General features: G+C 43.6%; 3 protein-coding genes across 7 annotated transcripts; 1 reads left to right on the top strand and 2 right to left on the bottom strand.

Annotated features, from left to right (window-relative positions):
* Nucleotides 1-130: 130 nt before the first annotated feature.
* MGAT2 (alpha-1,6-mannosyl-glycoprotein 2-beta-N-acetylglucosaminyltransferase) lies at nt 131-2,077 on the bottom strand. Its single transcript, XM_053594354.1, has one exon. The coding sequence runs from the start codon at nt 1,563-1,565 to the stop codon at nt 222-224; it is 1,344 nt and encodes a 447-aa protein (XP_053450329.1). The 5' UTR covers nt 1,566-2,077; the 3' UTR covers nt 131-221.
* Nucleotides 2,078-2,139: 62 nt separating this feature from the next.
* On the top strand, nt 2,140-4,031 carry RPL36AL (ribosomal protein L36a like). 4 transcript variants are annotated; one of them, XM_053594366.1, is made up of 2 exons: nt 2,140-2,262; nt 3,596-4,031. In XM_053594366.1, the coding sequence occupies exon 2, from the start codon at nt 3,627-3,629 to the stop codon at nt 3,945-3,947; it is 321 nt and encodes a 106-aa protein (XP_053450341.1). In that variant the 5' UTR covers nt 2,140-2,262; nt 3,596-3,626; the 3' UTR covers nt 3,948-4,031. The 4 variants fall into 4 exon arrangements, with proteins under 4 accessions (XP_053450341.1, XP_053450342.1, XP_053450343.1 ...); XM_053594367.1 differs by having other exon boundaries at nt 2,206-2,257; XM_053594368.1 differs by having other exon boundaries at nt 2,260-2,276.
* A 1,893-nt stretch (nt 4,032-5,924) lies between these two features.
* Nucleotides 5,925-20,958, bottom strand: LRR1 (leucine rich repeat protein 1). 2 transcript variants are annotated; one of them, XM_053594361.1, is made up of 4 exons: nt 20,519-20,958; nt 19,150-19,248; nt 13,486-14,207; nt 5,925-9,427 (listed from the first exon to the last, which is right to left on the bottom strand). In XM_053594361.1, the coding sequence occupies exons 1-4, from the start codon at nt 20,705-20,707 to the stop codon at nt 9,187-9,189; spliced, it is 1,251 nt and encodes a 416-aa protein (XP_053450336.1). In that variant the 5' UTR covers nt 20,708-20,958; the 3' UTR covers nt 5,925-9,186. The 2 variants fall into 2 exon arrangements, with proteins under 2 accessions (XP_053450336.1, XP_053450337.1); XM_053594362.1 differs by lacking the exon at nt 13,486-14,207 and having other exon boundaries at nt 9,269-9,427.
* Nucleotides 20,959-22,141: the final 1,183 nt, after the last annotated feature.

The raw sequence follows: 22,141 nt of genomic DNA on the forward strand, positions 1-22,141 counted from the left end.
ATACATATTGACCTTTAAAACCCTACTCCCAAAATGAAAACTTCAGTTTTAAATCTTAATCAGACATAACTGGAAAAGAGTACTATGTATTTGAACACCTTTTACAAGAATTTTTGTATTAAAGCAGAAACCAGTTCCTAAACTTTTATTCAATTATATATCCTGTTTAGACAAATATCAAAAATAGAAGACTGTCACTTTTGCTTTTATAATTGTGATTTTCACTGCAGTCTTCTATAACTTTTACAGAGTTCATGGTCCCTAATATCTCCCCACCCTCCATTTTTCCTAGGTGGGGAAATGGCTGCCACAGGAAACTTATCACTGATAGTTAGAGTTTCTGGGAACATATACTGTTTGTTGTTATTTAAGAGTGACTCAATTTGGGCACTCTGCGTGGATGGTCTACAGGTTTTCTTGTGATGCATACCACAGTCTCCAGCATGAAAAATCCTAGGAACTTGAGGAACCAGCACTTTCCAGAACGTTGGAAGACAAGATACAGTTAAATACTGAAGAGTCCAGTCCCAGTTATAATCATCGTAAGTACAGAAAGTGTCTGTGCACTTGATCAGATCCTGATAGGCATTCCGGGTCAATGCTAGACCCATATTGTGCTCTGTGGATTTCCAAGTTTTCACGTCTACTTTGTCAGCAATGCCATAGAAACTGCGACTGGCGGTATAGGTCCCCAGGGAGAGGACATCGCACTCAGGACACTTTTGCTGCTTCAATTTCCACATCTTTTTGAAGACATGGTAAAAGTCTGGGGCCAAGTAGTGATCCTCTTCCAAGAAAAGTATAAGGCCAGAATAATCCTGAAGAATTTTGACTCTCTCCCATACAAAATGCAGCTTCCACCACCAATGATGTTTGGTTTGGGAGAACTTAGCCTCTCTATAATGGCCGAAGGAATCGGGATACTCAGCATTAATGCACCCCAATTTAAGAGCTGCATTCTTTTGCAGGTCTCTGGGGCAATCTCTGGGGTCACTGCCCGGAAATTCGTTGGGGTACAACTGAGTACTGAACGGAAAGAACACTTGCAGAACCGGACAGAAATCCACCCCAGCGATCAGGTGATTGATCTCTGTCGACCAGAAGTCATGACTAAAGACGACGAGGACGTTGTCAATGCCCTGGGCTTTGCGAAGTGAGTCCAGGAGCAGTCTGAGGTATTCGGGCCGGTTATGCACCTGAACCACCAGCACCAGCTCCCGGGGAGTCCAGGTGCCGGGCTTGTCCACATTCCTCAGCGTCTGATCAAAGTTCAGCTGGTACACCAGGGACCGGTACCGCAGCGTCAGGTTGTTTGCCTCCGGTTGGGGGGCGGCTGGGACCAGCGGAGCCGCCGACTCGTTGGCGCCCCTGCGGATGCCCACAGACACAGAGGGGTGGTCCCCGCCCCGGCCCCCCACACCCCGCACGGGCTCAGCGTCCAGCAACGGAGGGGCGAGGGCCTCATTCTTCCTTTGTCGCCCATTACTGCTCCAGAGGACGAAGCCGCAGGCTGCCACCACGAGCGTCAGGATTAGCACCTTCCGTTTGTAGATGCGGAACCTCATGGTCTCCAGGGCCGGGAGCGCTGACCGGCGGGCGCGGAAAAGCGATAACGGCTTCTGCTCGGAAGGGGCGGGCGGGCGGAGGCCGTCGCCTTGGCCTGCAGCGCTCGAAACTGCCCCCCACGGCTGCCCTCGCTAACTCATCCTGGACCCGAGAGTCCTGGGGCCCGAAGCCTCTCAGCTGCCCCACGCCGCCCGAGCTCCACACATCCTCGCCTGGCAGCTGCAGCTCTGGCAGCGGCCCCACTGCTAGGAGCCGCGGCTCGGCTTCGCCCTGGTCCTCTCCATTCAGCACCGCGGGTCCCGGAAGAAGCCCAGCCGCTGCCCCACGGCACCCCGGCTTCGTTACCTGCACCTCCAGCGGCCCCGCGTCCTCTGCCCTCTCATCCTTACGCGGGCCCCAGACGGCCAGGACCGAGCAACGCAGCCGCTCCACACGCCGGAGGCGACGGTTCTGACAACCCGCGACTGGCCGGCGGAACGCCCCGGCCCTCCGGCCCACACCCCTCCGGCCCGCCCCGGAGGACCCTGATTGGCGCTTCCCAGAAGCGTCAGGAGGCGCCCGGCCACGGGAGCCGGCTGCCTATTGGCTCGCAGGACTGTCGCTCAGGTTCAGTTCCTACTTCCGCTGCCCTCCGCTCTTTCCTGTGAGCGCCAGCGGCGGGAGGCAAGGGCTGTGGACGCCGAGCTTCGCGGTGAGGTATGGTCGGCACGGTAGGGCTTCCACCCGGAGCCTCCGCTGCTCAGAGTCTCGGGCCGGACCGGGCGCTCGAGGGAGGCCGGCTGCCTGGTCGAGCTCAAGAACTGGCTTCTGGAAAGGGGCTCGCGCGTGGCGGGTACAGGGCCGCGGAGCACAATGGCCTGTAAGGACACGTCAGCCCTCGGGGCTGCTGACGGTGACCGTGCTCCAGCGGCGAGAAGGGACTTGACACTGATGTGGCTCTCGGAGACGGAGGGGGGCGGGTCGTGTCTCTAGCCAGTACGCCGCGCAAGCCCTGGCCAGGAGCTGGAAAATGGAGGAGGTGGGTGTGGGGAAAGGAGCGGAAAAGGAAGTGCAGCCTTCGCCTTCTCTTTTCGCGGAGGAGAATTAGATGAACGCCACTGCGCTTTACTTTTTGGGCAGCCACAGTGAATTAATCCCTAAGGAAACCCCCTAAGTACAGGAAACTGACAGTATTGGGCCTTCCCTTGCTGTTACTCTTGCTTTTTAGTGAGTCTCTTTCCATTTGAGAAAAGAAAAATAGCTCGGAGCTTCCTGAGCTGCAGGAGGTATGCAAAATTTACCCGGCCCTGAGAGTGTCAGGGCTTTAGTCGCAGCCCCGCCTCCACCCCGGCCTGGGGGCAATTACTTTAATGTCTCTTTGTTCCTAACGACCTGCCTTATCCATTATCTTCGGGTTCCTGACATTGGTGAACCAACCAACAATGATAGCCGATCAATAGCTTATGTTATTTTATTTTTTTTAGAGACAGAGTCTCACTTTGTCACCCTCGGTAGAGTACCGTGGCGTCACACAGCTCACAGCAACCTCCAGCTCTTGGGCTTAGATGATTCTCTTGCCTCAGCCTCCCGAGTAGCTGGGACTACAGGTGCCCGCCACAAAACCCGGCTATTTTTTTGTTGCAGTTTGGCCGGGACCGGTGTCCTACCCCTTTGAGCCACAGGCACCGCCCTAGGTTATGTTATTTTTAATGTAAATATTAGGTAAACAACATAGGAATGCTTCATTTTCCATCAAAAAACCCATGTGTGACTACTGTTAGCCAGCGCATATATTCAGGCCAACTTGCGTTTGTGTTCCCCAGTTCCAGTCCTCAAACTTGGCCCAAAGAGACTATATTTACATAAAATTTTCCTCAGTTTTTTTAAGCGTTACCAAAACTTAGGCACTTGTATGGGCATTTATAGTAGGGCTGAGAGTACTTGGTGGATTTATACATTGCTGATCTAATACTAGTTTTCCTATAAATATCTAAGTGTATAGCACTTTTCAGAATGTTGAATATCTGCTACCTTAAATATTTTACTACAGATTTCATCGTAGAGACAGTTCTACTGTAGAGATGGTCAACGTACCTAAAACCCGAAGAACTTTCTGTAAGAAGTGTGGCAAGCATCAGCCTCACAAAGTGACCCAGTATAAGAAGGGCAAGGATTCCTTGTATGCCCAAGGAAAGAGGCGCTATGATCGAAAGCAGAGTGGCTATGGTGGGCAGACAAAGCCAATTTTCCGGAAGAAGGCTAAAACCACAAAGAAGATTGTGCTGAGGCTGGAATGTGTGGAGCCTAACTGCAGATCCAAGAGGATGCTGGCCATTAAGAGATGCAAGCATTTTGAACTGGGAGGAGATAAGAAAAGAAAGGGCCAAGTGATCCAGTTCTAAACTTTGAGACTTTTTGTCTTTTTGAGGAGAAAATGTTGAAGCTATACAAAAATTACCTGTAGGGAAATAAATATGATGATATTCAAACATTTTGTGTTTTTTGACCTTTAAGTATAATTGCATGTTTAGTGTGGTTCTAGATTTAGGAACTGACAGTAAAATTCTTTGAAAGTGAACAAAGATTATCAAATTCTCACTATTTAAATTCATTTCCCAAGAGTTGAAATTTTGTGTTTACGTATAAAGACAGAAGTCCTGCCTCAAACTTCACAACCAAGTTATAGAGTAAGTGAAAAAGATGAGCACCTGAGAAGGGTCTCAATCATATTTTGAGAAAAGAACATAAACTAGGGATAGAGGATCCAAGTTGAGGTATAATAAGATCTGACTTTCTGCAAATGTTCTGTATAGTAGGGTCCACTAGCCACAAAGCTATTTAAAAATGTAGTTCCTCAGTTACAAGCAACATAGTACTCGATAGCCACATACAGCTAGCTTATCAGACAACACAGATGTAAAATATTTCCACTACCTAAAGTACTTATGGACAATTTTTGAATTTTTTTTTTTTTTGTTATTTTTTTAGATAATATGGTCTCCCTCTGTTGCCCAGGCTGAAGTACTGTGGTATAATCATAGCTCTCCTGAATCTCTTGGCCTCAAGAAATCCTTTTGCCTCAATCTCGCAAAGCTCTGGGATTAGAGGTATAAGCCACCCTGCCTGCCAGGACAGCATGCCTGAAGGTAGCAGATTGAAACCTGGCCCTGGCCAAACTGCAACAAAAAAATAGCTGGGTGTTGTGGCGGGCGCCTGTAGTCCCAGCTACTTGGGAGACTGAGGCAAGAGAATCGAGTAAGCCCAGGAGCTGGAGGTTGCTGTGAGCTGTGACCCCACAGCACTCTACTGAGGGTGACAAAGTGAGACTCTGTCTTTAAAAAAAATAATTGGGACAGCGTATAGACTGTAAGAGGACAATTTAAGTGGACTAAGACATTTACATGGGAATGACTTGAGTAGAATTAGAAGAATGAAAAAGATTAGGAGGTAGGGAGTAACAGATGGGTACCACTTAGCCCCAGTAGAGACAACTGCATTTGTTGGAAAAATAAGTTTTTCTACAATAATATAAAAATTATATGCACAAATTTTTTTTGAGACAGTTTCATGTTGCCCCCCTTGGTACGAGTGCCTTGGCGTCACAGCTTACAGCAACCTCAAACTCTGGGCTTAAGCAATTCTCTTGCCTCAGCCTTCCTAGCAGCTGGGACTACAGGTATCTGCCACAATGCCTGGCTATTTTTTTGTTGTAGTTGTTTAGCATGAACCTGCTAGCCCCAGTGTATGTGGCTGGTGCTCTAACCACTGAACTATGGATGCTGAGCCCATATGTACAATTTTTAAATACATCACTCTTTAAAGAACTGTTTCAATGCAGTTGTTTTGTTAAGTTGAATGGTGAGATACTCTGTAGATTTGCTGCATCATTCTAAAGTACTGTGGCAATCACAAGAATGGGTGTTAGCCAAAATTTTATTGTTGTGAGGATAGCTAAATTTTATGAAAAACAGAATCAGCAATGTGAATTACTGGCAGATTTCTATAAGAATGCAGCATTTCCACGTGATATATGTCAGATCAAAATGACTTTGCAAAGTAAAACTAAGGCTATATATATGTGACAAAAGATCCAAGCATTCTGAAACATCCTTTTTTCTTTTGTAAAGGGACAGTTTCACTTTATTGCCCACAGTAGAGTGCTGTGGCATCACACAGCTCACAGCAACCTCCAACTCCTGGGCTTAGGTGATTCTCTTGCCTCAGCCTCCTGAGTAGCTAGTACTACAGGCGCCCGCCACAATACCTGCCTATTTTTTGTTGCAGTTTGGCCCGGGCTGGGTTTGAACCCACCACCCTCAGTATACGGGGCCGGTGCCTTGCCCACTGAGCCACTGAGCCACACGTGCCACCCACAATTATCCTTTTTTCAAAACACTTCTTCAAAAGGAAATTTCTGATGAACTTTTTCCCCAGTTAGCAAAGGTCAATGATGGGCAGGATGATTTAGGTGGATCATTTGAAGAATACAACCTTGGACAATTAAGTTCACTAACTCTAGAAAAAGTGCTACATACCTCATTGCTAAATATCACTATGGTCACCTTTGAAGTACTCCCCTTGGGAAGCTATGCACCAATGCCAGTGCCTAATCCACCCTTCAAAGCAATTTTTTTAAATTTTTAAATTTTTTTATTTTTTGCAGTTTATGGCCAGGGCTGGGTTTGAACCCACTGCCTCCGGCATATGGGGCCAGCACCCTACTCCTTTGAGCCATGGGTGCCACCCTTTTTTTTTTGTTTGTTTTAGAGATTTTTATTTATTTATTTTTTGCAGTTTATGGCCGGGGCTGGGTTTGAACCCACCACCTCCAGCATATGGGGCCGGTGCCCTACTCCTTTGAGCCATAGGCACCACCTCAAAGCAATTTTAGAACATTTTCTGGAATGACCATCAGAGCTGTCCTTGTTTGAGGGTCTGATAATTAAGGCTTTGAACTCATCCTAGGAAAAGTGTTTTGAAGGTGGACTAGGTGTTGGCGTTGGTGCATAGCTTCCCAAGTACTCTCCCAAGGAGAGTACTTCAAAGAGGACTATAGTGATACTAGGCAATGAGATAATGTAGCATTTTTTCTAGGATGAGTTTCTGAACTTAATTATTCAACCTTACATGGAGTTGTTACAGACCTGTTAGCTGGAGAATACAATGAAAGTTTCGTTTATTTTGAGAATCAAGATATACTGAAGTCAGCATTTCAAGAGCCTGTAATCCCAGCAGCTTCCAGAGGCTGAGGCAGCAGGACGCCCACAGCCCAAGCCTGAGGTTGCAGTGAGCTATGACACCATTGCACTCTTCTCAGGGCATAGGGCGGGACTGTCTCAACAACAAAAAGCAAAGAAATAAAAATAAAAAATAAGCGAGGAAATTTAAAAAAATTTGTTTTATTTTGTTTTGTTTTGAGACAGAGTCTTACTTTGTCACCTTTAGTACAGTGCTATGGCACTAGGAAGACCCTACTGCCAAGCCCAAAGCAGCAATTAAATCATGCTAATGTTGGAGAGGGTTTTCTCCAGTAAGTTTGACTTTCTTTTTTGTTCACAAAAAAGTTTTGAGGTAATGGTCTTCTGGAGAGGTTGATTTATTAGGGCAGTGGGAATGAATAGAATTTCCATGATTCTTTCAAATCAGTTACTTTTCTATTCTTTGGTCTTAGTTCAAATCATCATTTAGTTGGTGTAGTACTATAAACTTAAAAATAATAATATAAACTCTAGCTGGGCACCGTGGCTCATGCCTGGCTTGTGCCTGTAATCCTAGCACTCTGGGAGGCTGAGGTGAGTGGCTTGCCTGAGCTCAGGAGTTGAAGGCAGGCCTGAGGCAGAGTGAGACCTCATCTATAAAAATAGGGGGGTGAGGGGTGGGAGGCACCTGTGCCTCAAAGGAGTAGGGCGCCGGCTGTATATACCATAGGTGGTAGGTTCAAACCCAGCCCCAGCCAAAAACTGCAAAAAAATTAAAAAAAAAAAAAAAAATTAGGGGCGTGTTGAGGCAGCACCTGTGGCTCAGTGGTTAGGGTGCCGGCCCCATATACTGAGGGTGGCGGGTTCAAACTCAGCCCTGGCCAAACTGCAACAAAAAATAGGCAGGTATTGTGGCGGGCGCCTGTAGTACTAGCTACTCAGGAGGCTGAGGCAAGAGAATCACCTAAGCCCAGGAGTTGGAGGTTGCTGTGAGCTGTGACACCATGGCACTCTACTGAGGATGATAAAGTGAGACTCTGTCTCTACAAAAAAAAAAAAAAAAAGGAGGGGTGTCGAGGAGGCTGAGGCAAGAGAACTGCTTAAGCCCAAGAATTTAAGGTTGCTGTGAGCTGGTGATGCCATAGCACTCTGCTAAGGGTGACAAAGTAAGACTCTGTCTCAAAACAAAACAAAATAAAACAAAAAAGCCCCCTCAAATACAGAATTTAATCATTAAAAAGTAGCAATTTTCTGCTCCCTCTCCCATCCAGCCCCCAAATAAAAAACTCAAAAGTCACAATAAAGATTGTGAGCATTATACAATTTGTAAAAGCTAAAGTCTGTTTTTCCCAAAGCAGTTTCTATTTTATGGTTGGTAAATATAAATTCGACACACAGAATACAATTAAAAAACTTACATATATATAGTTTCATACTAAACAAGTTTTCAGTATAATTTAGAGCATTAGTCCTTCAAGGTATATTTTCTATAAAGAAAGTCAAACTTTAGTTAAAATATCAAAACAAAGGTGATAAAATTCTTAGGAACAGAGTAATTTGGATCATTATCTGTTTAACATTAAAAGAGAGCCCCACAACCCATCCTGGAGACTACAGTCTGAAATCAACATAAATGCAATAAACTGATAAAAATGTAACCACACAGTAAAATTAAATTCATTTTTAATGAAATTAAAGTTTTGGACTCAAATGACTTGTTAGAAAAACACATACTCGGGCGGCGCCTGTGGCTCAGTGGGTAGGGCGCCGGCCCCATATGCCGAGGGTGGTGGGTTCAAACCCGGCCCCGGCCAAACTGCAACCAAAAAATAGCCGGGCGTTGTGGCAGGTGCCTGTAATCCCAGCTACTTGGGAGGCTGAGGCAAGAGAATCGCCTAAGCCCAGGAGTTGGAGGTTGCTGTGAGCTGTGTGAGGCCACGGCACTCTATCAAGGGCAATAAAGTGAGACTCTGTCTCTACAAAAAAAAAAAAAAAAGAAAAACACATACTCCTTCTCTCAAGAGATTTTACAAAAAGCTTCCTTTTCTCTTATGTGACACTGTTACATCATAAATGAATCCCAACTGCTATGTAATCAAATGAAATCTTTTATTTTATTTATTTATTTTTTGAGACAAAGTCTCACTGTTGCCCTGGGTAGAGTGCTGTGGGATCATCATAGCTCACAGCAACCTCAGACTCTTGGGCTAGAGTGATCCTCTTGCCTCAGCCTTCCAAGTAGCTCAGATTACAAGCGCCCACCGTGATGCCCAGCTAGTGTTTTCTATTTTTATTAGAGATGGGGGTCTCACTCTTGCTCAGGCTGGCCTCAAACTCCTGAGCTCAACCAATCCACCTGTCTTGGCCTCCCAAAGTGCTAAGATTACAGGTGTGAGACACTGCACCTGGCCATAAATGAAATTTCTTTTTGTGGTATCATCTATTACTTTAACATATCAGAGGAATTTACATAACACTCCAGACAACAGAAGTAAGAGATAATAGGTACTTCAGTACTACCCATATTATCTACCAAGACCACAGTGTGAGCAACAGAGTGTAGATTCATAGTAGTAGTTCCTTGAATAAAACTTTTTAGACAGAATCTTCCACAAACACAGGTTTTCGCAGTATCCAAATCTTGGCAAAGATGGAATGGAATGATATGGGAGCCATATGGAATCCTATTGGAAAAAATGTTGAATAACATGTTACTAGATTCAAAACGTAACGTATTAGGACATAATTATTAAGACACTGAGTTATATGCAACAATGGAAAAATAAATTACTTTATTAAGTGACTCATAATTTGTTTTATCTTAATTGGTAAGAATGGGAAAAACATACTAAAAAACCACACTGGACATAATGTGAACTTAAGATACTGCTCCATAAAGTATATTTTGACATGGCTACTTAATAGCATAATTCACTAAAAAGAATGTTGTTCAAAAATGGGGTGGCAGGGACTGACCCCACTGATATTTTGCTTTTGTATATTCTGTTGTCCAGCATAAACAAATACACACACACACACAAAAAAAAAAACAGGTGGAGTCAATCCATGACACTCCCCCCACATGACTACTAAAATCCTTAAATGGTACCCAATGCAATTAAAATCGTATCAAACTTTTTGCAATTATCTACAAGACACAGTAAGTCCTGCGACTGCCTGCCCACTGCCCAACTCCTCCAGGCTAAACACCATGCCCATTACTTTGGCTCCGAAACACTGTCTTGTTCTTTGTTGTTTTTCCAGTCCCTGGCCTTCCCTAGCACATTAATAGATGTTCAGATATTTTTCGACAGATAAGCCTACCCTTGTAACTTAAACTAGCATTTAAAACCCTTCCAGAAAAGAATTATTATATTATTTCTTTCATACATGTCTTAGAAAACAATAGCCTCAGGAGAAACTCATTGTCAAAAGACACAATTTCAAATTCCTTCAAATCAGGGGCATCACTTCTGAATCTAAAAAGATCTGTAAAGATCCACATCAAAGCAAAAATAGTTACCTTCAAATGGGATGTAGAATTGGCTAGATCCTAATTTTTCATTAAAAAAATGCCACGAACTGTCTATCACGTTTACATTGTATGCTTCTCTTTCAGGATAGATAGTCACAGTCTGAGGAAACAAAAACTGTATTTTCTATCTACTGTATTTTTCTAAATAGTTTCCTAGTAGATGGTAACTTTGTTTCTAACTACTAGTTAGGACATTTATCAACAGCTAGATAATATTATTGTCATGTCTTTGGATCTATATTCTATTTAAAACAAAGGGGCTGAAAACATGCAAAATTAATCTTCAGTAAAGGTTAGGGTCACTTTACGAGGAGCTATATTAATAGAGGTCAAGTTTAAAAAACAATATAAATACTATCATGAGAATTTATTCAGCACTAATAAATTATTTTGCTGCTGGATTGTGCCTAGCCAATTATATTACATTTTGATCATCATTTTTTTCCTTCCAATGCTGTATTTTTCCATGTTGGACTTTAGTCAGTTTTTAACTGATTGTTTAGCCAATTTGTTGTAGTTTTTTTTGTAGAGACAGAGTTTCACTTTACCGCCCTCGGTAGAGTGCCATGATGTCACACAGCTCACAGCAACCTCCAAGCTTTTGGGCCTACGCGATTCTCTTGCCTCAGCCTCCCGAGTAGCTGGGACTACAGGCATCCGCCACAACGCCCGGCTATTTTTTGATTGCAGTTTGGCCGAGGCCAGGTTTGAACCCGCTACCCTCGGTATATGGGGCTGGAGCCCTACTCACACAGGCGCCACCCTGTTGTAGTCTTTTCAATCCTTGAAAATTGTTCATAATATTTTTTCGTTTAGACATAATGTTCAAGTTCAAATAAATACTTTCGTTTGGACATAATTTTCAAGTTCAAATAAATATTTTCAAGTTTAACACATAATTTCTGCTTTTTTTTCCCTTCTTCTTCAGTCTCTGTCGCCTGGGCTAAAGTGCTGTCGCCTGGGCTAAAGTGCTGTGGCCTCAGTTCAGAGCAACCTCAAACTCCTGGGTTCAGCAATCCTCCTCTCTTAGCCTCTTGAGTAGCAGGGACAACAAATGCCCACTACAATGCCCAGCTAATTTTTCTATTTTTAGTCGCGACAGGGGTCTTGCTCATGCTCAGGCTGGTCTCGAACTCTTGAGCTCAAAGGATCTGCCAGCCTCAGCCTCCCAGAATGCTAAGATTACAGGTGTGAGCCACCATGCTTGGCCATTATTTCTTTCATACATATCTTAGAGAAACAATAGCCTCAGGAGAAACTCATTGCCAAAAGACACAATTTCAAATTCCTTGAAATCTGGGGGTTTAACCTGAATTGTCAGCATTACTTCTGAAGGTCTAAAAAAAATATATATAACGTAGAGGCCCATCTTCAGAAATTCTGAACTAAAAGAAAAAAGAAAAAGTAATTCTGAACTAGTTGGTGTTAAGTGGAATTTAGCGATCTGTATTTCTTATCTGTAGTTTCAAAGATCCTTTATAGCTAATGACAACAACATTGATTGATTGATTTTTAATTGCTGACAAGCAAATTACATGTATTTATATATCCAATAAATATTTACTGAGACCTTTTATAAGCCAGGCACTGCTCTAGGCAATTACATGTATAATCACTTAACAGGCAATTCTTAACTCCTAGTTAAGGGTCAATGCCTTAAACCAGAGGTTCCAAAGTGTGCATCACTAGCATCTGCATCACGTACAGCAGCAGCATCACCTGGGAACTTGTAAGAGATGCAATTTCTTCAGCTCCATCCCCAATGTATTGAATCCGTCTCTGAGGGTGGTAACCAGCAACCTTTTCAAATCAGAATCACCTGAAAGCTTGTTAGAGCTATAGGACCTCTACCCCAGACCTCTGAAACAGAGTAACAAGACTCCCAGGAGAACTGAATATGCTTTAAAAGTCTGAGAAGCATGACCTAAAGCAGTGTTTTGTTTTTTTAAGAGATGGGGGTCTTGCTATGCTGCCCAGGCTGGACTCAAAGTCCTGGGCTCAAGTAATCTTCCTGCCTCTGCCTCCCTGAAAGCTGGGAGTACAGGTGCATACCATTATGCAGCTGGCAGTGGTTTTTAATTAGAGCAAGCTGTATATTAGAATCAATCATCTGGGAAGCTAAAAAACAAAACAAAAACTGAGCCTTTTTATACCAGCACTTAAGGAGGCTAAAGTGGGAGACTACTTCAGGCCAGTTGTTTGAGAGAGGCCTGGGCAATATGGCAAGAAACCCATCTCTAAAAAATAAAAGAAGTTGGGTGGCGCCTGTGGCTCAGTCGGTAAGGCGCCGGCCCCATATACCGAGGGTGGCGGGTTCAAACCCGGCCCCGGCCAAACTGCAACCAAAAAATAGCCGGGCGTTGTGGCGGGCGCCTGTAGTCCCAGCTGCTCGGGAGGCTGAGGCAGGAGAATTGCTTAAGCCCAGGAGTTGGAGTTGGAGGTTGCTGTGAGCTGTGTGAGGCCACGACATTCTACCGAGGGCCAGAAAGTGAGACTCTGTCTCTACAAAAAAAATAAAATAAATAAAAAAAAATAAAAGAAGTTAGCTGGATGCTGTGGTGTGTACCTGTAGTTATAGGCACTCAAGAAGCTGAGGCAGGAGGATCGCTTGAGCACAGGAGTTGGAGGGTACAGTGAGCCCATGATTACACATTACGCTCCAGTCTGGGCAACAGGGTGAGACAGTGACTCACTCTCTTTCTCTCTCTCACACATAAATACCATAGTGGACCACCTTGCTATACTGACTGCCTCCTAAGTTGACTTAATTTTCATAGACTGGACACATACCACATGTATGTATCAGTACAGCAGGCCTAGTTCTTTATGTTGACCACCTCTGCGTACTGACTGGTTTGTTACAGTCCTTTGGGTGGTCAACTTACAGAAGTTCTGCTGTAATGAGTCCTATGACAAAAAAAGAAAAATCAAGCAAGGTAAGGAGTTAAGCAATACAACTTTAGATAGGATGAACAGGTTAAGACCCTTCTGGGATGACAGTGGGCAGGGAACTGAAAAAATCAAGAGTGAGCTATGATGGAGGAAAACCATTCTAGGAAGAGGCAAGAAACAGCAAGGTTATTATAGCATGGGGTCATGCTATAATAATCCCATGGTCATCATAGGCTATACCAGACTTTAACTACTACTCTGAGTTTAATGAGAATACTAGGATCAAAGGTACATTTAGGACTATTAAAATCTTACCTATTATTTAATATGGTTCGTGCGGAAGACTCCAATAAAGTTAATGGCACTTGCAGCATTATAACTGGAAGGACTTTTGGTTGTTCAAAATCATTTCCAAAAAGATCCAAGTATTCAAGGGATAAATTTTTAAATTCACTAGGCAAAAATGGAAGCTTATTTCGGGTTGCTGACAAAAAACGAAGGTTTGTTAGTTGTCCTATCTTGAAAGGAAATCGAATCAATTCATTATCATCAAGTTTTATATCTGTAAGTTCTCGGAGCTGGCAAAACTGCACAGGGAGTGCTTTGATTTTGTTCTTGCTGAGATCCAAACACCGAAGTGACTTCTGGAGTGTAGAGTGACACAAGGCTACACTAAATGACTCCAATTGATTGTCACTCAGGTTCAGTTCTTGAAGGTGTATGAGGTCTCCAATTGTAGTTGGAAGCTTTTTTATATGGTTGTGACTCAAGTCTAATTTCCTAAGGTTTTTTAAGCAAAGCATACGCATATCAACTCGGACAAGCCCACAATAAGAAGTCTGAAGATGTTCCAGAGAATATGGAAAGTTCTTGCTTAGAGGATAATCCTTTTTGGATGTGATAACCATTTTAGTTTTAAATTTTTCAAATTCTGAAGTCTTCACCGGTGTGAGCAATGAGAGCGGTGCTTCAACATCACAGCCTTTATGAGCCAGTTTCACAGCTGAAAGGAAACCCTTTAAACTGCTGGAATTGGCCTGAATAAACAAAAATAAGTTGTAACATCATAAATTCCATTGTAGATAACGTATACATGCTAGTTCTTCCCATAACAAATTCTGTAGAGTTATATATCAATGTAATACAATCATTTATTGGAATTGGCTGTAAAAAATAATTTTTTTACCAGTCTGAACAACATAGTGACACTTCATCTCTATAAAAAATAGAAAAATTAGTGGGTGTAGTGGCTTCCTTTTGCCAGCTACTTGTGAGGCTGAGGCAAGAGGATCACCTAAACCCAGGTGTCTGGGGTTGCAGTGACTTATGATGACACCACTGCACACTACCCCAGGCACAGTCTCAAAAAATAATAAATTTTTAAGTATTTTGTTTTTACTAAATTTCAACTTTAAAGGCTTTTGAAAAAAGAGACACATTCTAAATTGTTAAAAGCTAAATCATAAGAGTATAAAATAAGACCGGAAAACCTTAAAGACTCTACTTGAGATTTGGGTTTAAGATGAACTGCCCCAAATTTCCAGTGCCTCTAAGGTAAGACACACACACAAAGACTAAGATTGTGTGAAGTGATGATGCTCTCAAAAGGAACAGGTGCCAGAAAATAGATAAGGCAAGAGAGATTGGTACCGGCTGGCAAAACTGCCCAGGGAGTGCCTTAATTTTGTTCTTGCTGAGATCCATTTGTTCTCTGAGTCAGAGAAATTACTGATAAAGTGGCATAGGAGCTAAGATATCAATAAAAACAACTAATACTTACAGAATACTTTGGAAGTTACCTAAAGTTTACAGGTGAAGGACATGCAAAACTTCAGCGAGTTTGGGAAACTAAGTATGTAATGGTATTTTGCTGGAATGTGGGAACAGTGTCAAGATTGGAATGAAGTGAGACTGTCAACGTGGGAATATTCAGGCTGTAGGAAACCACTGAGTAAGTTCAAGCATGAAAATTACATGACAGGAAAAAATAAAGAAAATTACATGACAAAGGTTAAACATTATTTTGGCAGCACTGTACACAATGAATAGGAGTGGGAAAAGTCTATAGAAGACCTAGGTGCAGTAGGTCCAGTAGAGGGGACTGGCTTACAGACTTGGGAGTCACCCACAATAATAGTTGAGCTATGGGATGGAAGGCAGGTATAATATAAAACAGGCAAAAGGGTGAAATAAAGAATTTCATTTGGGGCTAGAAAAAACGTTGCTTGGGTGGTGCCTGTGGCTCAAAGGAGTAGGGCACCGGCCCCATATGCCGGAGGTGGCGGGTTCAAACCCAGCCCCGGCCAAAAACTGCAAAAAAAAAAAAAAAAAAAATAGGAAAAAAGGTTGCTTGAGATGGGAGACAAAGGAATGGCTGAGCAAAACTAAAGGTAAACCTGGTTAGTGACCTATCGTAGATGCCAAGAAAGAATATTAAGAAAAGGGTAATTACTGGTGTCAAATCCTAGAGTTCAAAAAGGACGGAAAATAATGACAATGCGATAGGCAAATAGGAAGGAGATGACTGATGTTTAAGGCAGTGTTTTAAATGAAAGTCAAAAGACTGTTAAGAGGGGCGGCGCCTGTGGCTCAAGGAGTAGGGCGCCGGTCCCATATGTCAGAGGTGGCGGGTTCAAACCTAGCCCCGGCCAAAAACCAAAAACCAAAAACCAAAAAAAAAAAAAAAAAAGACTGTTAAGAAAGTGGAGGCGGGGCAGCACCTGTGGCTCAAAGGGGTAGGGCGCCAGCCCCATATGCCGGAGGTGGCGGGTTCAAACCCAGCCCTGGCCAAAAACTGAAAAAAAAAAAAAAAAAAAGAAAGTAGAGGCAATGAATTCAGTCTTGTCTTTCTAAAATTTGTCTGTTCTATGTTATTTTTAACTCAGTGAGATCTCAGCTTGTTTTTTTTTTTTGAGACAGAGTCTCACTATGTCGCCCTCAGTAGAGTGCTGTAGCATCACAGCTCACAGCAACCTCAAACTCTTGGGCTTAAGAGATTCTCTTGCCTCAGTCTTCCAAGTAGCTGGGACTACAGGTGCCTGCCATAACTCCCGGCTATTTTTTGTTATTGTTGTCATTGTTGTTTGGCAGGCCTGGGCCAGGTTTGAACCCATCAGCCCCAGTGTATGTGGCCAGCGCCCTAGCTGCTGAGCTACAGGCACCAAACCCTCAGCTTGTTTTTAGATAGAAGTTAGTGGCATGATAGGCTGAAGATCAAGGGAAAAATGACAAGAACATGGAGGTAGGACAAAATGATTCCATTCAATCCAAATTCCTTATATAATTATTCAATTTTTTGAGTCTCACTCTGTTGCCACAGGCTAGAGTGCCAGGGCATCAGCCTCTCTCACAACAATCTCAAGTCATCTTCCTGCCTTAGATTCCCAAATAGCTGGGACTATAGACACCCACTAACAATGCCAGTTAATTTTTCTATTTTTGGTAGAGGTTGGGCATGGTGGCTCACCCTGCAATCATAGCACTCTCAGAGGCCAAGGCAGGTGGATTGCTTGAGCTCTGGAGTTTGAGACCAGCCTGAGTGAGATGCCCATCTCTACTAAACATAGAAAAATGAGCCAGGTGTTATGGTGGGCATCTGTAGTCCTAGCTACTAGGAAGGCTAGGTGCCGCACCCCCGGCATCAAGCCGTGGCGGGATGGCTCTGTCCGCGTTGTAAAAACTGTGGTAAGGCGGTGAGTGCTCCCCGGAGCGTTGCCCCCAGTCCCCCTGGCTTGCGACAGCAGCGCATAAGTTGCCTAGCATGCCTTTTAGTGAACGTAGGAAGTCATGAGGTGCGGCATAAAAGCCTAAGAAACCTTTACCCTGAAACCTGTCTGTTCAGTTGAATGACTGATTATTGCCTGATTGTTTTGAGAAACTAAGAATAAACACAGTGACTTACTGATCCACAATTAAACACAGCAAGTATGGCTGTGCCGGACTCAGTGGCTCCAAGAGAGCCTGTACAACAGCACGTCCCCACCATAAATGTCAGTGAATTGAAATAGTACATCGAGAGAATGCAGGCACGGCAAACAAGATGTTCCAACATGACACCTCCTGCAGTAAAACTTTACTTAGAAAAACATCTGACTTCACTAATTAGTAAAACTTTACTTAGAAAAATGTCTTACTTCACTAATTTTCATATGTAACACAAATCAATAGAGTAGTTTAATGTTTAATAAACAATTAACTATGAATCAAAATATAGTTACTAATTAGAGTAAAAATATATAGTAGTAGTCAAGTATTATACATAAAAGAATATGTTCAACTGTTTTTAAAAGAGATCATAAGAAACTGAGAACAATTACAGAACTAAGAGAAGTTACAAGCCTTGACATTCCTAGATAAGGGGAAGCAACCAGGTGTTACTAATGAAACCACTTCCTTAGAACAAAAACCTTGAAAAAATAAACCACCTCCCTCCAAAGAGCAAAACCTTGAAAATATACAGTGCATCAAAAGAATGTAAATACCACAAACAAGATGTTTCCAACCTGATATCCACCCACCCTTTCCCCCTATCTCTAACCTTGTCTTTCCTAACCTCACTTTCAATATAGTTTAGTTTTCATACAATATCCTTTTATTTCTCATGTTTCCTTCACACTCTAATCACTTATATGACTCATTTACACCTCTAATCATAACAACTATATATAATCATAAAAATAAAACTATGAAAGAAAGTAGTGTTGTATGTTAAAAAACACATTCAACTTTAGATAAAGGAAGCTGAAAAGTAACTGCTGCTTATCAGCTACCTCACAACTGCCTTTGTTCCCCCTTGCGGGCAAAACACTGTGTAAGATAGATGGTTAAATGCTTACATTTGTAAGACAAGATAAGAACTTGTGACCACCTGCAAATCATAAAAATGTCTTTTGTGATTTGTAATGCTTTGTCAAAAATGTATAAAAGACACTCTTAAAATTCAGTAAAGTTGCAGCTACTTTCCTCATCACTCGTGGTGTGTAGTAGTCTGTCAATTCACCCTGCGTCGACCTTCCAATCAACCTGAGCCGTTCGCCCTGAAAGCCCTCGGACTGAGACTCATTCGACTGGCGGTCTGCGACAGCTAGGCAAGATGATCACTTGAGCCCAGGAGTTTGAGGTTGCTGTGAGTTTTGATAATGCCATAGCACTCAATCCCAAGGTGACAGAGTGAGACTTTGTCTCAAAAAAAAAAAAAAAATAATAATAATAATAATACAGAGTAACCTGGCTTATTGTACCCTCAATGAATCCCCAACAATAAAAAAAATAAATAAAATAAAAATAATAATAATAATAATAAAATAATAAAAATATTTTGAATAGAGATGGGGTATTGCTCTTGCTCAGGCTGGTCTCAAACTCAAGGAATCCACCTATCTCAGCCTTCCGGAACGCTAGGATTACAGGCAGGAGCTGCTGTGCCTTGTCAAGTTTTTTAATGTTTACAAAACACTTTACTTGAGGTTAAGGATAATGCAAGAACAAAGACAATATTCTTCCTACTGTCTCGGCAGGGAGAAGAGAAAAAGGAGAAATAGGGCAAAGAAAACAGTTTTGAAAAAATTCTAATAGTTGATGTATTTTTAAAAATTATAGCAAATAAAATACAAAAAAAGAGTTCTAATTATATTTTATCCTCCTTTTTTACACCAAACTTTTATTTGTAACTTGTAGTTTACCTGGCAAAATGTAGACCTGTGCCATTAGCCTATAGAATTCCAGTCTAAGAATACCCTTATGTTCCATCTTAAGCAATGAAGCAAACTGTTTTCCTCCCCATCCTGGGAGGATGACTTACTAAGACTGACTCTACCCTTTTACAAGGCACACAAATATATCTGGGAAGTTGCCTCTGATGGCTCTGCCTCTTCAAACGTACCTGTAAAAGTCTGGCCCTGTTTAGCTATATGGGATAGCCTTCTTCTTTAAAGAATATACAGCCTAGCAACCTAACCATTAGTGTTTCTAATACCATACCTTACTTAGACAGATATCCACAGGAGGCTCCTTTAAACGAACAGTGGCTTTCCCCTCATCCGCGAATTTGGTAAATAGTTGCTCAACGTTCTCCTTTAGCTGATTAAAACCAAAGAGAAAAAAGGACAAAACGAGATATTGTTATTCAATATTTATTGCAACTAGTATATGCCTGTCACTTTGCCAGGCTTTGGTTTGGCTTTAGTGCTTTGAGTCTGGGTGTCACAGTTTCAAGTTTTAAAGTTTGGGCTGGGCTCTGTGGAGCATACCTGTAATCCCAGTACTCTGGGAGGCTGAGGTGGGTGGATCGCCTGAGCTCATGAGTTACAGGCCAGCCTGAGCTAGAGGCCCCACCTCTAAAAATAGCCAGGTGTTGTGGCCAGCACCTGTAGTCCCAGCTACTAGGGAGGCTGAAGCAGGAGGATCACTTGAGCCCACAAGTCTGTCGAGGGTGACAAAGTAAGACTCTGCCTCAATAAAAAAGTGTCAAAGTTTGTTCTTTTTTTTTTCTTTTTTAAAGCAGTTGGGAAGATACACTCCTCATCTAGCTGGTGGTGGATATTAATGTTCTGTCTGTCCAGTAACATTCCCCCTTTTTGAGAACAGAACCCCCAAGTGTTTCTGGAGATGTTCCTTTTCTCCCATTACAACTATGTACTGCAGTAAGAGTTGCCCAAATAGTTTCCTGCCTTCATAACCTCAGTCCATTAGAGTGGGATATCTCCCCACAGATTACATATAAATCCCATGAGAGCTAGAATCTATCTCTTTTGTTTACTATTCTATTCCCACACCTAGAACAGTGCTCAAAAAATTTTAACTGCCTCTGCTTTCGACTTTAACTATTTATTGAAAGGCCACTATGCACCACTATGCACTACAAGAGAAGCAAGGGACACATGGGGGAATAACTCTGGCATAGTAACTACACTTACAGAGGTGACAATCTGAGCAGAGAGTTATTTAAAAAGTAATTACAAGCATGGCAAATATTAAGACATGAGACGCATAGCCTGCTATGATCTGTTTAAGAAAAAAACTAGGGAAAATACCGTGGGAAAAACATACTCTACCAAGCAAAAGCGACACTATTTTACTGTCCACTACACTGAACAGCTGCTTCACTTGCAGTTGTTTCACGCAGCCAGAAACTGCAAAGCCTTGAAACCGGCAGGTTGCTGTCCACACTAAATAGCAACGCCGGGAATTCAGAGTCACAGAAATGGGAGTGGAAACCGCGAGAACGTGCACTCTCGTCTCCTCCTTCAGGTCCGAGGGAGACGCACAGGGCACAGGGTCAGGCTACCCTAGGGTTCGGCCTCCGGGCTCCGGGGAGGCGCGCCGGGCCCACTCCCGCTCTCTCCCGCACCTCGTAGCGGGTCCCGCGCCGGTCCTTCAGCGTGGAGACGAGCAGGCAGGCGCGGCGCGGGCCACCCGGCCCGCTGCTGGGCGCCTGCTGACCGAGGCTCAGCACGGCGCGGGCCCCCTTGCCGCGGTTCCTCAGCCCCAAGGCCGGCAAGTGCCGGCTGACCACCTCCACCTCGCAGTGCAGCTTCATCTCGCCGCACCGCGCAGAGCCCACGCTCCGCTTTGAAGCTTCCTGGTTCCCGCCACCCGCGCCGCCGCCGGGGTCCTCGGCGCGCAGGCTGCCCGCGGACGCGCCTGTCTGCTGGGCGCCACGCGGCGGTCTTGGGACCGCGGCTCCGCGAGTGCCGCGGGGACAGCGTCCCTCTCCCTTCCAGGGCTGGGTCCTCACTGCGGCTGTGCATCGGCCGGGCGCGGACACCGACCGCCTAAAAGCCGGGCTCGCGCTCCTTTCCCAGCTGGCGGCGGCTGCGGGGTCTGTCCCGGGCGGGTTCCCGTGGCTCCCGGGCTGTCACTTAACCTGTCTCCGGCACTAATCAGCCTCCGAGTTTCCGGAGGGGAGGCGGGCCTGCCTCTGAGATAAAGGGAAAGGCGGCGCCGCGGGCTAGGGCGGAGTAATTTGTTTTGTTTTGTTTTGGGTGGCTCCCAGCAGGTAACACTTGTGACTCCGGAACGGAGCTTTCTGTAACGATGTTTGACTTGGAAGTTCTTGTTGAACAAATTCGTACTTAGCAACGACGATGGATTGGATGGAATATGCTTAGTTGCATCTGGGACTTGGAAAGACCGTTCCGATCCCATGTGGCCTTGGCTCTCCTGAGTCCACTTATTGTACCAGGGTGGAGGGCGTGCTCTCCTTTTCAGGGTTGGAGTTTTACCTCAATATTTGTGCTATAGGAACCTCCCTCGTCTTACCCTGGTCGCGACATTTTATTAAACGTTTTATTTAGTCTGAGTTGTACTTTTGTAATTGTAAAATGCCTTTTAGAAATTAATTTTCAATTCAACTGTGACAACATGACTTATTCTCAAATGAGCACCCCCGTTTACATGTTGAACCTAAAACTGTTGTCTGTTGTGGCAAGTGTTCTGATCTGAATTTCTGCAGTAGTAAAGAATGGTGACGATAAACCTAGACTTACGTGCGTACGTCTGAAACACTCAAGCTGTGCAAGGCTGGAGATGTGTCAAGGACATGAAGTATTTCTTGTGGGGTTTTAACACATTTTTTGGTTACAGTTCTTTTCCCAGACATACAAACCCGACCCCCTCCCTCTGCCCCTTGCCTCCTTCACCCCTCTCTGGCCCTATTTAGTCTAGGTCTGACCACAGGTATTTTATTCTGGCATCTGCAGCTTTCACTCGTCTGTAGTGGGCTGCCTTTCTTTCATGAGACTTTTTGGTCAGGTTGTGTTTCCACCTTGATTTCCTAATTAATACTCATCCTTGCATTCTTAGAACTACTATGTCAATTTAGAGCTGCCTTGCTTCTCTCCAGAACTATTGCTAAATTACCAAGTCTTCTTGCTTCAATACAGTTACCTATTCATTTAATATTTACCGTGTTCTTGTTGTATGAAAGCACTTATGTTAAATGTTTAGAAAGCGAAGTTGAGTTTACAGTGCT

Source organism: Nycticebus coucang, chromosome 6, assembly GCF_027406575.1.
Source record: "Nycticebus coucang isolate mNycCou1 chromosome 6, mNycCou1.pri, whole genome shotgun sequence".
Classification (NCBI taxonomy): Eukaryota; Metazoa; Chordata; class Mammalia; order Primates; family Lorisidae; genus Nycticebus; species Nycticebus coucang.